The 17,850-nt window shown below is 38.6% G+C and overlaps 1 protein-coding gene across 2 annotated transcripts; it reads right to left on the bottom strand.

Moving 5' to 3' along the window:
- Positions 1–549: 549 nt before the first annotated feature.
- On the bottom strand, positions 550–16,821 carry slc35a3b (solute carrier family 35 member A3b). Of its 2 annotated transcripts, none has more exons than XM_022213590.2 (8): positions 16,587–16,821; positions 9,402–9,648; positions 9,131–9,285; positions 6,173–6,295; positions 4,656–4,830; positions 3,618–3,736; positions 2,275–2,408; positions 550–1,102 (listed from the first exon to the last, which is right to left on the bottom strand). In XM_022213590.2, the coding sequence occupies exons 2-8, from the start codon at positions 9,604–9,606 to the stop codon at positions 1,009–1,011; spliced, it is 1,005 nt and encodes a 334-aa protein (XP_022069282.1). In that variant the 5' UTR covers positions 9,607–9,648; positions 16,587–16,821; the 3' UTR covers positions 550–1,008. The 2 variants fall into 2 exon arrangements, with proteins under 2 accessions (XP_022069282.1, XP_051808892.1); XM_051952932.1 differs by lacking the exon at positions 16,587–16,821 and adding an exon at positions 13,643–13,720.
- Positions 16,822–17,850: the final 1,029 nt, after the last annotated feature.

Raw genomic sequence — 17,850 nt, forward strand, 5'->3', positions numbered from 1 at the left:
AAATACAGTCAGAGGTTAAATTAGGTTGTATTAATTTGATGTGTCTACAGTTGTCACAGCACCTTCAGCTCATTCAGCCATCTGTTGCTATAGAGACCGGTTTGGTTTTCCTCAGTGCACTGCAACTGGAAGTGAAAAAAAGAACTGTTCAAAATATTCATGGGTGTGCCTCGCTGCTCTGTCTGTGTGTGTGTGCTTGCAATCACACACACTTTGATGTAAGAACAGATCAAGGCAGAGCTGGTTGTTTCCGCATAAAAGCTATTTTAATTTATTCATTTGTTCTCACAAAGACCTTTATTTTTGCATTTAAATAACCATAGATGGAGTGTTTTTGATATAAATACTCAAACTGTGAACAGCAAGGTCAAAGCAGTCATATCCCTTTTATATGAGACCTCATCTCATCTGATAGAGGGAAAAAAAAGGACATTCAGCATCTTTGGACAGAGGTAACCCCTCCTCTTTGCAGCAAGTTTTCTCCTCGTTCCACCACTAGATGGAAGCTCTGCCGAGGATTTTGCTCTTTCACACTCAAGCACTATGTAAACCATTAATAATACCCTTTATGTTTTGAACATACATATCATATACACACACAAATACTGAACTATAAAGCTTCAGTTTTAAAACATCTATGACATCATGGTTTCCTTAAAATCTCCCTTTTAATTGTACTTAGTGTGTTTTGTTTTACTGCATCAGTTTGTGTCGACATGACAACGTAGCTCCACCATTTCCCTCTTTTAAAAAAAACCTTACCAAGCAAATTTATTTCACAATATTCCTCCCCATCTTTTGTGCAAAGAAGCATTTTTTTCCCTAGTAGTGAATGAGCACATTCACAAACAGCTGCAGCTGTCAGACAGTAACGGGTTAAATCCCTTCTGTGTTTCCCACATCCGTAACATCCAGACGCCACATTGGTCGTCACAGTTCAGAGAGTCCTGCTGTGTCCAGGCTGGACGGCTGCCACCTCTCCTGTCAGGCATCTCACCTCACAGATGTCTACACTTTGATGGCACTGCTGCCGGTGGGTTTTCGCTCGTGACCGTACAGAAATGTGGCAGCAATTACCAGCAACGCTCCTAAGAAAAACAACCTGAAAGAAAGAAAAGAAGTGAATAAATGATCAAATGTGCACTTAGTTCACTTCTGCAGCTGCGAGCAGCTCAGAGGGGAAGAGGGTTTGAGCTAAATGCTGAATTTTAAGATGTTTAGCAGGTATAGTGTTTATCATTTAATAAACAACCACAAGGGAAAAAATTTAAAAAGATTGTATTCAACATTACAAAAGTAACTTCGGGCAAAAAATTTGATGTAAAAATGCATCTTAAGAGCTTTTCCTATTTCAGTGACAGAAGTATCGCACAAATATTGACCAAACTGTCAAAAATGAACACTGTTTAAGGAGGTTATCCCTCACATTGGGAGTTCATTGGCACCCCAGATTCTTCCACATCTGACCCACCCGTCTGATTCTTAGACCCTGTGAGCATCTTCATTCAAAATCTGGACCAGATCCAGCACCTAGCCTTTGTTCTAAACCTGCACCGTGTAAAACCTATGGATTAATTTACTATGCACAATGAAAGATCACAAAAATATGGAACAGCACATTCAATTTTTAAAAAATCTTTTTGTTTGAAGCCAAACCGTCTAAGTTTACATTTGCTGATTAGAACTGAACACAAAGCTCCACTGAGGCCGACGTTATTCACGTTGCTGCTGCTTCATCAGAAACCAAAGCAAAAAGTGTGACCGGTGCCACTAGAAGAAAATCTAAACAGAAAGTCATGACAATCCATTGATTCAATCAAAGCCACTAAAGTCAAGATGGTGCCACAAGAATGAAGTTAAGAAATCTCCAAATAGGACTTTCACTACATGGTTATAGTGGGCAAAAGACAAAAAGATAATTATCACCATATTTATGGAAAACAATCAAGAAAAAATTCTATCAGTCAAGTTAATTCTTAAGTTTCTTTACTGTGTGTTTTGTTTTATTTCTGACAAATAATTCTGCTCAAAATACAAGTGTAGAGTGATGAAGAGAGTCTGTAACCATAACTGCACTCTGTTTTTTAATGTTGGAGTGTCACTTTGATTTCATCCTCTGGGCACCATGAATGCTCTCCTAATAATCAATCCAACAGTTGCTGTATTATTTTAGTTTGGAGTAACGCTGCAACGACGCTAAACAAAAAATAAACTGACAGATGTAAGGTTTTCTACTGATAAAGTCTTTGCTTAATAGAGTGTGGTTTTATTTACCCGGTGGGGCTGAAGTCGTTCAAAAGGAAGTAGGAGATGAGTGTGGACAGGATTATAGACAGAGAGGCGGCAAATCCTTTGAGGATGTTGTCTGCGTATTTGATGACTACTGCGACGACGAGTCCGCCCACAGCCTGCAGGCAGAAAACCCAGTGTTTGAAAGTGTTACTCAAAACATGAAGTCAAACCTGTACAAAGACATGCATGCAACTAGACGGCAATATTGGAAAGTTCTTTGTTGTTTTCTGCATAACCTGATACACAGGAGAACATAGCAGCCTTACAGACCAGACTCAGGGTTCAAATGTCAAACATCAGTGCTTTCGACTTATATTTCAGATGTTTGTGAGTTAACAGCTTCACCAAACAGTGATTTCTTTCCTCTAAGCTTCTCACATAGTTTCATATCAATGGATATTCAAATGATTGAATATCTTTAGCCTTCGTGTTGTCCTGCGGGTCAAAATTGATCCGTTTTAAAGTTTAAAAATGTGGAAAAAATATATTTTTTCCCACAGAGAAACTTCTGATGTCCACATTTTCAACATTTTTTGGAAATCTTTGAAAATTTTTGGGTGTAAAAAAAAGAAATGTTAAAAATATTTTCTTTAAGAACATGTACAAAAAAGGTTCTTCATTTTAGGGATTTTTTGTGAATGTTTTTAAAGAAAACAGAAGTTTTACTGATATACCGGTATATGTAATCACTTCAGATATTTTCAGTATTTTTAAAAACATTACTAATTTTCTGAAAATATTTACAAGAGTTTTTTGCCAAATTTGGGGGACTTTTTTAAAATAAATTTTTTAAGGGAAACTTAAGGAATTATTGGAATTGTCTTCCTGAAGGTTTTGCAAATTTTCAGAAATTTGTGCATTTTTTTGCTGAATTTTTGGATTTTTTTCAGATAAGGAAACAAGACTTTTATGCCTGAAAATGAAGACAACAGAAGAGTTAAGTCAAAAATAGAAAACAGACGTGCAAATCAGAACATTTTTTTCTCTTTCCTACTAATCGACAGATTTATCTTCTCTCTCCGTGTATAAAACTATGAAGTTGACACTTCCTGCAGCTACAACAGTAACATGCTGCTGACACACTGATAATACAAATAATCTAATTATGTCAAATAACTGAATATTTTAACCAAATCTTGCCACCAATACTGCTAATTGTACTTCATTTCTATGCAGAACATTTACTTGTAGTATTTTTCCATTGCTGTGTTTGTAGCTTTTTGACGGCCACATACACTAGTTCATTTCTCTGACAACTTCACAAAAATAGGTGTAAAGAATGTTCAAATGATTAGGTAGGAATGAAGTAAAACACAGTGACAAACCTGTAAGGCAACAACGATGCAGGTGATGGTGCTATAGCCCTGAAACATCCCCAACTGTCTCACGCTTTGGCCGTCATACACTATCATCCCTATGAAGCCCAATATAAAGCTGAACAAACCTGGAAGAGACACAATTCAGAAATAACACCTATGATTGGAAATTGGATGAATGAAAGAAAAGGATTAAAGTTGACAAAAATAAACTACTGGATGCTGTGCTTCACTACAGCTAACAGCCCCTAGAGGTCACACACACACACACATCCAAGAGAAAATGTAAGGCTTTTCTCAGGTTTGGCAGAAATCCAGCCAACTCCCACAGTCATAAACCCTCCTTTAACTCCTCGCCTCCCCCTGCTAACGATCAGTTGTTCAGAGTCCGTCATCACACTGTTGTAACACATGGAAACATGCCAAGAAACACACTATGAAAGGCTGAATTTACTCAGTCATGGCTGCTTTGTTGAGGGAGAGAAAGAGATCAATCTGTTTGTGAGCTTTAACCTTCTGCTTCAGTCATGAAATCAGAGGATCTCAAAGAGAGAAAAGCTTTAGAATTCAGCGAGAGTGTTGCTAAATACATTTATTTGCACAAAAAGTTTTAACTCAGTATACAGCTGTTTAATTGCAAAGAGAGAGAGATGGTTTTTAATGAGCTGGAATGAGAAGAAAACATCAAATATTCTGAGTATCAGAAAAGTTCCTGCACTTATCAAACCGATCATCTAACAACACAATACAAGGAATGCTTCTCTCATTAGTAAGAATATTATTATTGTACAGATAACATCCTGACAAAGCCAACTATGAACTATTTGTGACGTGGAAGGAATATTAGACCGTCAGACTTGAAAAACTCGTTCCTTTGACACGCCTAACTCTGGCACAGTCCACTGCTGCCCTTAAAGTGGCACGGCAAAAGAGAAACACACATCAAAGGCTGCACTGCAGAAGGGGTTATGGTTATGGAGACTGATTGTTCTCGTTAATGTCACCAGCACATTTCTTCCAGTACAACCAGAGGTCACGGAAACTCACCCAGCTGTATGTTACGAACCCAAACACTCTGTTTGGTCTCCTTGAGGATCTTCTCAAAGTAAACTCCAGCAAAACCACTGGACACGCAGGCCATCAGCACGGCCATCAGTCCCATGAACTGGGAGCCTGCAGACACAACCTTCTCCTCGGTGTCACCTCCAGAGTCCGAGGGCCACTGTGGAGGAAAAACATACATGAACACATGCAGAGAGAAAGGAAGAGTTCTTAAAATCTGCGCTGGACATACTAGTGTAACTCATTGATGAGGTAATAAAGTCATAGTGATTCCACACACATGAATTAAATGCACAATTGCAATTTAAAAGTTAGAATTTAATGATTAAGATCAACCTTCAAAGATGGAATCATTAATCTGATGGGTTGGATGACATGACGATAATCACATCAGCTTAACCCTTTGACGCACAACATGGGTCAAGAGATGCACATTTTCCATTGAATACGTCACATTTGACTCATGTTGCGCATCAAAAGGTTAATACTGTTCGTAATTTAAACTCAAAGTTCTGCATTCGTTGATTTAAGGCAAAATTCACATCACAATAGTGTAAGGAAATGACTCGATACTTTCCTCTACCTGCTATACATATCTGGACAGTTTCAGACAGCTATGAATGTTTGTTACGTCAAATATGATACAAGGTGAGTATTACTTTTTTTATATTTAAATTTTTACGATGTTTGTAATTATGGTAAGTATGTAATTAAGCAACACAGAAATTACTTTCAAATAACGTGTAAAAATAAGTCGGAACAACTTTTTTTAAAAATGAATAATCAGCTTAAGGATTTGTGTTTATGCTGCCAAACCTTAAGTGGTAATCAAGAACACCTTTAATTGTCGAGGAAAAGTTAATTCTAACTCACTGTAGCTTAGTGGTTGGACAAAATAAGTTATGACCCCAAAAAGACTGATGCAAACCATTGCATTATTCTTTTTGTTTAGCCTAAACATAGTTGTTTTAGAGTGCAGAAACAAATTACAACAAGAAATCTTACAGCAGCTGAAGCTTTGTCTTTGAGGTATGGGTGCATGAACACAGTCACTGACGACACTCATTGGTTTGGAACGTGGTCATCATCTTGTTTTTTTGTATTTAGACATGACAAGCAATGAGTGGATCTAACTAGGAACACTACACAAACTCATATGGTGTCAACTTATCACTCAAAGTAGCCATATCCAAAAACATCCCCTGCTTTAGTGTGTATTTTACTCTAAATAGGGCCATAATTTATAAAATGAACATCATGCTGCATTGAAGGAGCCTTAAAATTTTCGACGGAGCCCATAAACTCATTAGGAAAATATTTACTGAGGTGACAAATGGAGTAAGAAATAGTCATTTTCTGGTAGATTTTTATACAATCAAACATTTTTGCATCCAGTGGAGTTGCCCCCTGCTGGCCATTAGAAGGAATTCAGGTTTAAGCCACTTTGCATTGGATTCGTTGATCTTTTACATTCAGTCCACAGTGTGTCTTTCTGCTTTGACCTGCACTAGAGTGACTCCAGCCATCAAGAAAAGCAGCGAGAGCCACTGGTAGAAACCCAACTTCTTCCCCAGCATTGAAACGGAGAACAGTGCTGTGGTGAGGATCTTCAGCTGGTATGTGACCTGTGTGGAGCACAAACACATACAGCAAATAAATACAACATTTATTAAAGCACAGAGGTAGCCAGGTATGTAAATGTGACTGGAGAACAAAAGCTACAGCAAACACCATCCTATGTACTAGAACTAGTTTCCTATAATTCTCTTATAGTTTGTTTGTCTTTCAGGTCTACAATTTCATTTGGCAGACGCTTTTGTCCAAAGCGACGTACAACACAAGCAAGAATTCAGACATAAGGAAAAACCTGTAGTAAGTGCAAAAGTGCTTCAAGTGCAATTGGTCAAAGGTGTTGCCATCAAGTTGCAGAAGAATTGCCAACCCCCCCCCTTTTTTTGTTTTTTCAACTTTGTCAGCGCTAATTAAGTGCTGGGTTTTGGACCACCTGACTTATTCTAACCCTAAGGTGGAGTCGGATTAAGTGCCTAGGTGTTCTCTGAACAATTGAGTCTTCAATTGTCTCTTAAAAGTAGAAAGGGACTCAGCAGAACGCACAGAGTTTGGTAGTTTGTTCCCATTTGGGAACAACAGAGGAGAAGAGTCTGGCTAGAGATTTCGAGCCGTGCTGGGCTGGAAGCACCAGACGTCTCTCACATGCAGAGCGAAGTGGGCGTGAAGGGGAGTAGACCTGGATCAGGGAATCCAGGTAGGCTGGGGCCGTTCTTGTAAATGTTTTGTAAGCCAGGAGGAGAGTTTTGAATTTGATTCTGGCTGCAACTGGAAGTCAGTGAAGGGAGATGAACAGGGGAGTGACATGAGCTTATTTGGGCTAGTTGAAGACCAGACGTGCTGCTGCATTCTGGATCATCTGTAGAGGTTTGACTGTACATGCAGGGAGACCTGCCACAAGAGAGTTGCAGTAGTCAATGCATGACATCACAAGAGCCTGAACCAGAAGTTGTGTGGCCTGTTGGACACTGATCTGAGGCTGAACAGATTGACAAGCTGGAAAGACCATGAGTTCAGTCTTAGATTTAGCTGAAGGTGCCGTTCCTTCATCCATGTGGAGATATCAGCCAGACATGCTGATATCCGAGCTGAAACTGTTGTGTTGTCAGGTGGAAAAGAGAGAAAAAGCTGAGTGTCGTCAGCGTAACAGTGGTAGGAGAAGCCATTGGAGCGGATCACTGCACCAAGTGAGGTGGTGTACAGAGAGAAGAGTAAGGGACCAAGCACTGACCCCTGAGGGACCCCTGTTGATAGGTCATGTGACCTTGACACCTCCCCTCGCCGTGACACTCTGAAGGATCTGCCTGTGAGGTAGGACTTGAACCACAACAGGACAGAACCTGAGATGCAGAGCTCAGAGTGTGGAGAGGAGGAGGATTTGATGGTTCATGGTGTCAAAGGCAGCAGACAAGTCCAGCAGCAGTAGGACAGAGGACTGACCAGCAGCGCTCGCCAGGAGATCTAAAATATCATAATAGGGTATTCTATTTATTATTTATCTCACCCCAGAGGTCCCTGTAAGATAGGGGTGTCAAACATGCGGCCCATGAGTCAAAACAGGCCCTCCAGAGAGCCCAATCTGGCCCACGGGACGATTTTGCAAAGTGTAAAAATTACAAAGACATCAACTAAATAATGTACATTTGTAAAATTACTAATTTGAAATCATGTCTAACCATGACAAGTTGTTTTCATCAAGTAAAATACGAGCTTGTTCATTGTTCTTTTGTCATTTTGTGTCTCATTTTTGTAATATTTTGTCTTTTTGCTTGACTTTTGTCGTTTGTCTCATGTTTTTGTTGTTGCGTTTCCCGTTTTACGTTTCTTTTTTGTCTCGATATGCTAGTCTACTTTTTTGTTGTTTTATTTCTCGCTTTTGTCATTTTTGGTCTTGTGTCATTTGTGTAATTTTTTGTTGGTTTGTAACTTTTGTAAAATTTTTTGGCTGTTTTTTTGTTTTGTTTAGTGTTGCGTCTCCTTTTTGCCATTTTGCATCCGATTTTGAAACATTTTGTCTTGTTTTTTGTCAGTTTTGTCATTTTAATTATTGACCTGGAAGTTGTCATATGTAAACCTAATGTATCAAATTAGGTAGAGTTGAATTTAAGATTTTTTTTAGACAAAAAAAATCTAAATCTCCAATTTATAGTTTTTTTTTAGGTGGAAATAAAAAGCTCAGTTTTTGCTGGAATTTTTTGAAATGCTAGTTTGACCTTGTATTCAAGAGGGATTTAATTAACCAATGAAAATCAAACATTTCTTTTGAACTGTGGTTTAACAGAATTATTTAAAAAACACTCATGAAATAGGCCTGGACAAAAATGATGGTACCCCAAGAAACGACTGAAAGTGTGACCATAGGGACATGTTCAATCCAGGTGTGTCCTCTGATTAGCATCACAGGTGTCTACAAATGTGTAATTAGTCAGTCGGCCTATTTATAGGGTTACTAGTCATCCCTTTAAGTCACTTATGAGCTCATTTTAAATGGGAAGTCAAGAACACAATAATCTTGATGTCTGTGTCATTAAAACAGTGATTATGTGACTGAAAGAAAAAAACAAGTATGACCTTGTTTTCTTGTTTTCTCCATTTTAGTGTCACTGGAGGGTCAAAGACTCATAAAACAACATTAGAACTAAAGACATGATCACAAAAGTATGTTTGTTTAAGCAACCTTTCTAGTCGACCACAGCGGAGTATCTGATACCCACAAGGCACAGTGGGGTTTATTTCTTAAAGTGTGGGGTTTCTAAGGATATTTGCCCTGGCCCGCTATTCTACTCTGAACTTGGTAAGACATGTGCCAAACCATTGAGAAACCAGTTCAGTTACACACAGAGGCAGCGACCCCAAACCAGCAGAACATTCATTCATTCATCGTGTGGAACCTGATATGTGGCTGCATCCAGGTTGGACAAGGCGACATAGAGCAGATTGTTCTGCAGCGTGTAGATCCCTGCAGGAACGGCCAGCTTCAGGGTCTCCATGGGTTTGTTCACAATCTCCTCCTTCAGCAGCTGGTTCATTGCCCGCATACTGTAATCTGACAGAAACAGAGAGAGTGTTGTCAGAGAGGGACCACCAGTGGAGTTTACGAAGCAGATTGGGGCCTCAGATTTGGTAAACAACGGCGTGAAATCTACTTTTGCAAACACTCACTGTTCTCCATCAAGACGAGAAAGATGCAGGTGATGATTTTGAGCACCTCGGCCGACACCACGGCGGAGGAGGCCAGGTATCGGGGGCCGTCCTCCTTCAGGGTTCGGGAGTAACGCATGGTGAGAACCAGAGAGGTGGTCTGCAGCACCAGGACCCCCAGAGATACATACTTCAGCCTGGAGGCGTGAGGTGAGGACGAGACCATGACGGGGGGCTGTTTGTCCAAGTCAGCAGCCGACGGGGGATCCTTTAGGGCGGAGAAAAACAAAATGAGAAAGCAAAAATAAGGCTCAGAGAGAGAATGCAGCAGACACTCCTGCATTGCTGCTTCTACTAATCTCAGGGACAGTCCTTAACCCTCGTTCATCCTGCAGGTCAAATTAACCCTTTTTAAAATTTGAAAAGGTGGGGGGAAAAAAAATGGTAAACAGACAGAAGAGAGCATGGAGAGTGGGACAAAAAAGAGAAAGTGAGTGCAGAGGGATCAGGGCTGTAGTTAAAGAGTTGTTCAACAGAAGGCCGACTTGTCCAGCCTGAAGCGGTGTCATGCATTCCTGTGACCGGCCTGCAGTCCTGCAGCACAGATGAACAGTAAAAGTAACATTTAAAAGAGCTGACACCAGCTCTGTACTCAGTGGCAGCAGGTAGTTTGTCTATATTTGATTTAACCCTCGTGTTGTCCTGCGGATCAGTGTGAAAATGTAGAATAAAAACATTTTCAGAGTGAAAATTTCCACATTTAACATTTTTGGGAATTTTTTAAAATATTTTTTGGTGGAAATGAAAGAAATGCAAAAAATTAAAAATAAAAATTTAAGAACATTCACAAAAAAAATCAATTTTACTGATTTAATATATATATATATATATATATATATATATATATATATATATATATATATATATGTATAGTCACTAGATATTTCTAGGATTTTTAGTCATTTTTTTGGAAAATGTTTACAAGAATTTTCTTGTAATTTTGGGGGATTTCTTTAAAGAAAATTTAAGGGAAACTTTAAGACTTATTGGAATTTTCTTCCTGAAGGTTTTGCAAATTTTCAGAAATTTAGACAATTTTTTTTGCTGAATTTTTAAATTTTTTCCAGACAAGAACTATTTTTTTGACAACAGGAGGGTTAAAATAACACCTTTACTCTATATAATACTCTTAATTACTTCAAGTTTGAATGAAAACTTGCTATAAAATGTCAGATTTTTAAAATCATACATGATTAGTTAAAGGACCGTCGGAAAGTCTGTTCTCCAGCAAGATCCAGGAGGTAGGAAGCAAATCCACAGCCTTCAGTTTCCCTTTATACGAAAACCGTTAGATTATTTTTGCATTTCTTAGTCTTATCTGTTGCACATATCAAGTTCTACTTCATGCCTGTGTTCATGACTTCTTCTGTGCAGTTCACCTGTATTTTAAGATGTCCCAAAAAATGTCATCAAAAGTGTTTTACAGCTTTTAATTACAGCCTGAGCACTCATAGCTGCAGGAATGTCAGTTGTGTGGGAGAATCTAATCAATCACACGGTCCATTTCTGCAGTTTGTGATATTTTCAGTAGATTTTAGGGAACTTTTCCATAATTGGAGTTCTGAATTCAAGGAGTTTACTTGAAATGGATTGTTTTTACATTGTTTTATTGGTACTTTTAGTAAAGGATCAAAATAAAATACTCAAACATTCGCTGTGCCATTCATTACAACAATATTCAACAGGTTTAATTTCATTTCCTATAAAACTATTGGTGTCTCATCGACTAGCACTCAGCTAAACACCAACAAGAACCCACACTCTCTTGCATTTATAAACTATCAGATATAAAACATAACTGACCCGTCTCACTGCACCCGGCATCTTGCAGGTCTGGACACAAACACTCTTCTCTCTTTTTGTGTCACATTTCCTGACTGAAGCATTTTATCACTCAGCAGCTACTTCCACTTGTCTTGGTCGCCTCGTCCACATGGCCCCAAATTTCAAAGTGACATGTGCAGAGAGCAGAGCATTCACAGAAGCAAAGCACACTGAGGTTTGCAGTGTTTCACTTTCAGTCAGTTTCCTGCAGGAGTCAAACCTTCTGTTTAAAAGGTAAAACTGTGGGACTCACTCAGGTGTTTTTTTTTTTCATTGCACTGCTGTTAATTTGCTCCTGCCAATGTATCACTGTGCCACCTTTAGACAGTTTTGTACCTGGTTTCTTCCTAATGTCACTGTAAAATTTCATTGTTACATTTGAACCACACAAGTTTCATTATTTATTAATGTGAGAGTGAACCTGTTTTCATTTTACTGATGAGTTCAGAGACCAAATTCACTGAGTCATGTTGCAAAGTGCTCCTCTAACTTCCTCAATGGTAAATACTCAGCTTTAGTAAAAAGAGGATGTTCAACAAGCCACGGAGGCCGAGGAAATTTTGACAGAACAGGAGGTGTGGTGTGTTCAACACACTGACCTCCTTATGCAAGAGCTCGGCTCAGCAGAGGGGCACAATCCTCCTCTGTCTGCCTCCCACACACCCACCCAACTCTCCTGACTCTCTCCAAGCACATTTTAAGAACTTTTATTTTTAGTTGCCTTCTGTGCTCTTGTTTATATACGACGGTTTTATAAGTTTTACCTCAGACAGCTGCAGGAATATCAAGCATTTCATCTTTAACCCTGTAAAACCAACTGTTGCAGAAATGCATCAGTTTTAGTTTTGTAAAATATTATTCTCTATTTGGGTTTTTAGTCATTTATTTTTTTGCATATTTTATTTATTTTTTTGCTCATTTTTCATATATATATATATTTATTCTTTTTTGCTCATTTTCTTATATATCATCATTAGTAGTAGTATTATTAATATTTTTGCAAACTTAATTTTTTTGCTCATTTTTTAAAAATATATTTGGATCTTACAGGGCTAAATCTGCTCAGTGTAACGAAGGACAGAGCACAGCAGAAACATTCTGCACATCGTAATGCATCAGACTGTGTTTAATAACGATACATCCAAAAATAACTTGAGCGGGACCTAAAAGGTGAAACTAAACATAAAAAAGTTAAACACTGACAATAAACCTAAGATGCTGTTTTCTTTTTTCAGGACCTGTGCCATTAAACTTTTAATGACTCACTCATAAATGGCAAACAGAGCTTCTGAGATTTTTAGCTGCAGCTGAGTTTTAAAAAACAAACAAATAACAAACTCTAGCATTTAAAAGTAGTTTCAGGCAGGAGGCCGAGCACAGGGTAAAAGAAAGGAGCGTTGATGACAAGATGCAAATAAACAGCAACAGACTGCCCATTATTTGCATTGACATGAGTTATTAAAAGCAGGTCACATCAGCACAAGCTATTCAAAAACACCCCAGAGAGCAATGATGAGTGCACTGACTCAGCTGCTGCACAGTCTGGGAACACGTGTAGAAGAATCAATGTTTTCATTACATTTCAGAGGAAATTATTGTTCGTAGACTATCAAGCAGTCAGCAAAAAGACAAAACAAGGCAGGATTATCAAGTAGTTTCACAGTCTGGCTATTTTTTCTAGTAGTCACACATCTTTGATTTAACCTCCAAAAACTAATATCTGTGTATCAAACTTCAATATTTAGAGGTTTTGTTTGATGAAAATACCACCTTCATGCCTTAAAATGTAATGTAACTCAACACTAATGCACTGCAGCAACAGCTCTAGCACACCAGCTCACCTACAACGCTACTGAAACACTATCAAACTACTCCAAATTTGTCTTTTCTTATTGGTACGCTGCAGCTTGAAGGTAGAAAAGCTCATGATATCAACATTCCTTCATGTAATAATATCAAAAACACAACCTGTATTTCATCAGAAGGGGTCTTTAAGATCTCAACAACTTCTTCCGCTGCTGCCACGGCTGATTTGTCCTCCCACTTGTCTTCTACATAACCACTTCTGACAGCACAAGGAACAAGCTTCTCATGCCGCAAAGGATTGCTCATTGTATGGAGAAATGCAACTCTAAACCATGAACCACTCCTCTGAATCCAAACACTCCTATCAACACGACACAGGGAAAATGTCTTTGTGTGCAACACAGACGTCAACACTCAACACCATTAGCGCCAGAGGTACTCATTGGTAGCTCAAACTCCACATTCAATCCGCCATAGACCAGAAAGGAAGCAGAAAGCCTCACTTCATCCCAACACGCTCAAACCTGTCGCACAGAAAAAGCTCTCTGAAGTCCCGATAAAGATGCACAAACCTTCTCCGCCGACATGTTTGAACATATACGGCGAACGTGTTCTTCTGGAGCCTCAGTGAGACACAACCTGCTCAGCAGACGGCCCTCAGGCAAGTAAACGGGTTAGATGAGGAACACACTTTGTAGGTATGAAACAACCGAACCAATGACAAGAAAGACTGGTCACGTGTGCCAACAGAGGCATGAAGTGGTGAAGGAATAGTGCTGATAGGTGGCACTGGAAGGACGCTCGTGAGTAAAGAAGGAGCTGCAGATCAAACTGTAAGTCTTTGGTTTAAATGTTGCAGAATTAAGGAAAACTGGCTGAAAGTATGTTTCTGAGGTGGCAATTAAAAAATTGATATAGTTAAGGTCATAATTGGAAAACACGCCAAGCCAATAATACTCCACTGTTCTGAGAGAAATCAATAAATTGGGAACAAAAGTAGAAGTCTCTCAATCTTAAAAATAGAAATGAGTTTGGACCTGAACGTAGGAGCAGATTAACTGTTGATTTCTTTGTCCAGAAACTCATTTCACCTCAAATTTGCTGACTTTTTCAGATGTCTTCCATGAGCTTTCTCTCCATGAAGAGAAATATGAACCAATAAACATTTTTAGAAAGTTAAAGTGAATTTTGCTACAAACAGGACAGAACTGAAGACATCTGCAGACGTCGCTTTTAAACATGCGTTTCTGTTCAATGAAATTTAGTTTTAAATGCAGCATTTTTCCTTCTGCATGACAGAAATCTCATCCAGAAACTATCAAGCCCTCTCAGTTACAGTGAAATTGACCTTAGTACAGTGAATGCATCATATGCTCTGGTATTTCCATGCTTGGTTGACTCTGTATTTACAATATTTGGTTACAGAGCATAAGAGCAGCAGAACAAAAACAAGACTACATTGATGATATTCACTGCAGAAAATGAATCAACAGGTTTTAAATGTCATCGCTTTGCTGCCTTCAAAAGCAGACGTGGATGTTACAAAGTGTATAAATCACTACACACTTAATCTGGTTGTTTGTAAAAATGCTAAACAATGTGCTAACAGGTTGGTTTACAACTCCCTCTGGTGTTAAATAACATCAAATTCATTCTCCTACCATTCACCGACTTCGCTCCTGAAGTGAAGGAATCTAATTTTCACCTGAACAATTCAGCTCGGGCATTTCTCCGATGGTATTAAAGGGCTGAATCAGCCGGGGACCAGCAGAGAAGGAACCAAGTGCAGACAATACGGACAAAAGAAGCAAAAGAAAAAGTTTCATCAGGGGAGCAAACAGAAAGCAGCGGGGGGTTCAGGGTGTGAAAAAATCCAAACTAAAAGTGGATATCTTAAGTCACAAAACCAGACAAAAACCACAAATCCAAGCTCAAAAAACACAAATGTGGTGAGAAAAATTCTAAATTCAAGATGCAAAACACAAACCTGGCAAACATGAAGAGCACTTGTAGCAAACAGAAGAAGTCACACTGGAAAAGGTCGAAACTAAACAGGAGAAACTGACAAAAACTGTCGAAAAGATGCGACTAGTCGTACAGTGAGACGAGACGAGACGCAGGTGCGTCAGGAGAAGCAGGTGAAACTGTTCAGGACCATCAGAAAGGAGGGAAACTGAGGGGGAAAAAAGGAGGAACACAAGAGACGCACTAGGAGAGGGATCAATACAAAATAAAACAGGAAATAAATGGAACAAAATTCAAAGATGGTGACAAAACCCGAGGACGATTTTTAAGACTTGGTGTGATGATGGAGATTAAATCAGAGTAAAAACACACATTATTAATTTCAAACGACTGCAAGAGACAAAACACAGAAATATTCATCTGAATGTTTAATTTCAATGAGTTTCTGACCTATGAAGTAATAAAACTGAACTGTAATTAAAATCTGAATTACAAAATATGCATACTATCTATATTGTTGCATTAGGCCAATTAAAAGAAAGGTAGTTAAAAGACGAACATATATTTAAATTAGGCACAATTATGAAGTCGAATCTCGAGTTACAGAAACCTTGTCAAGATTCAAAGATCTTTAGACGCACAGCTGAAAAGATGAAACCTTCAGATTTAAAAACATCCAAGACATCAACATCCATCCTGCATCATGCTCAAGAACATCTATTAAATAAAACTTCTGTGCAGTTTTGAGCTTTTGAGGCTTGACACAATAAAAAGGGTAATAAACTGACATAAAACCACAAGGGTTGGCACCAGCTTTGATCACGTAGATGTTCATAAAGAATTGTTGACATGAATGCAAGCTTCCACTTCGTCTCTGAATATCAAAAGTGATTTTTTTTTTTTGCTGGATCTCAGCATCCTCACAAACCAAAATGAGACAAAGCTACCACAAACTCAGCAGCAGACGACATTTTACTTTTCTTTTTCTTTAACTTTTCCAAACCTGATGATCAGAAAACATACAAAGGTAGTGTTGGACTCACACAAAGCCGAGTCTGTGGCCTGATCTGCTTCACCTTCAGGAAAATTAGGCGCCAGAGTTTTGAGAATCAGCAACCAGAACCAGGTAAACCAGGACTGGAGGGACAAACAGCTCAAAAGATGTGAAGATCTGCTGACATTTTCTGAATGAAAGACATTCTGTGTTCAACCAGTGATGATCTGAACCTTCTGCTCTAAGAGCTTCCCTCATTTACTTAATGGGAGTGGACTTGAACAAATATTGAATTTAATCATTATCACCAGGATCTGTTAAAAGTTAAACCGGCCTAAGACTGAAAGCAGTGTGAGAATAAATGACCAGCATGAACAGTAATTACAGGCTCTTCTGGAGGTTATTACTTGTTTTCTGTTGCTGATGACAGACTAATTAAATCAAACGGTCCCTGAAGCTATCCTTGCAGGTTAAACAAGCTTAGCCGACAGGGAAATCACATATGTAGCTTCTAATGTGCCTCATGAAAACGCATGAAAGAGTCGCTTCTCTCGTACCTGCGGGGCTGAGCTCAGCTGCGGACGTGGAGGAGGACAGTGTGCCGTCACTCATTCACCGGATCGTCCCGTTCATGCTCCGCTCTTTGTACAGTACTAAGAATCCGAGTGAGACTTCCAGCCGGTATCACCAAAGCAGGAAATAGTTTCAGCTCTGAGTTGTAAATGAACTCTGTGTTTCTACGCTCCGGTCTGAGTCTGTCCTCTGCAGGCTGATGAATGAAGGAACCGAGGACTGACAAAGTTTGGTGACACCTGCTGAAGAAAAAAATGTTGCACTATTAACCTGGAAAAAAAGACTAGTGCAAACAGAAACCGAAGACTTAAAGCTAAACCCCAAATTTCTCATATAATGATTTCAGTTCAAATTCAGTTACAAATTCCATAATCATTTATTATGGAAATAATCACGTATTAATAAAAAATGACTGGCTATCACTAAAACGTCAACTAGATAACCGTCTGAACTTAACAACAACCACCTTCTCATTAGCTAAACAATAATAACAGGAGCTTATTCAAAAAAATTTTGATCGTCATCTTTTTATTAAGTTGAGATAATCATGACAGATATTTCTTTTTTGGCAATATATCAAGTTTTTTTTTCTGGAAAATAATTTGTATCTCTGTCGGAAAAAAAAAAACTTTCAGCTTAGTTACCCATTACAAAGACACCTCTCAAGGAAGTGTGTTAATTCCAGATCACATGACCTGCTCCACATTATGTCATTTCCTCCTGAAGAAAAGACTGGCAAGACTCCAAGGCTTTCTGAGTTATCTAATATAAAGTAGTGTGTGAGTCAAATGTGGATTTATGGCATGTCAACAGGTTTACTACAACATCTTTATCAATAACTTTCAATTTTACTCAACTGTATATGTAATATTTAGAAGATTTTTTGTGAAAAAAATGTCATGTGATGTTTGGTTGTAGGCAGCCATGTTGATTTTAGGCCTGGAAACAGCAAAAAATGTCCCATATCTATCTATCTATCTATCTATCTATCTATCTATCTATCTATCTATCTATCTATCTATCTATCTATCTATCTAGAGTATAGACACTACCAGTCAAAAGTTCATCATGAAGCTCATCCAGAGAATGCCGAGCAAAGGGTGGCTATTTCAAAGAATCTAAAATCTACAACATGTTTTGACTTATTTCACACTTTTTTTGTTTACTACATAGTTCCACGTGTTCATTCATAATTTTGATGCCTTCAGTGAGAATCTACAATATAAATACGTATGGAACTAAATAAAA

The sequence above is a fragment of the Acanthochromis polyacanthus genome, chromosome 9 (genome assembly GCF_021347895.1).
Source record: "Acanthochromis polyacanthus isolate Apoly-LR-REF ecotype Palm Island chromosome 9, KAUST_Apoly_ChrSc, whole genome shotgun sequence".
NCBI classification, from domain to species: domain Eukaryota; kingdom Metazoa; phylum Chordata; class Actinopteri; family Pomacentridae; genus Acanthochromis; species Acanthochromis polyacanthus.

What these genes read in the sequence shown, in the direction of transcription:
- slc35a3b (XM_051952932.1), bottom strand. An exon ending in TGGATGCAGCCACATATCAG is followed by an intron (nt 6,296 to 9,130) that starts GTTCCACACGAT and finishes TGCTCCACACAG; the next exon opens with GTCACATACCAGCTGAAGAT. An exon ending in AACGACTTCAGCCCCACCGG is followed by an intron (nt 1,103 to 2,274) that starts GTAAATAAAACC and finishes TCTTTCTTTCAG; the next exon opens with GTTGTTTTTCTTAGGAGCGT.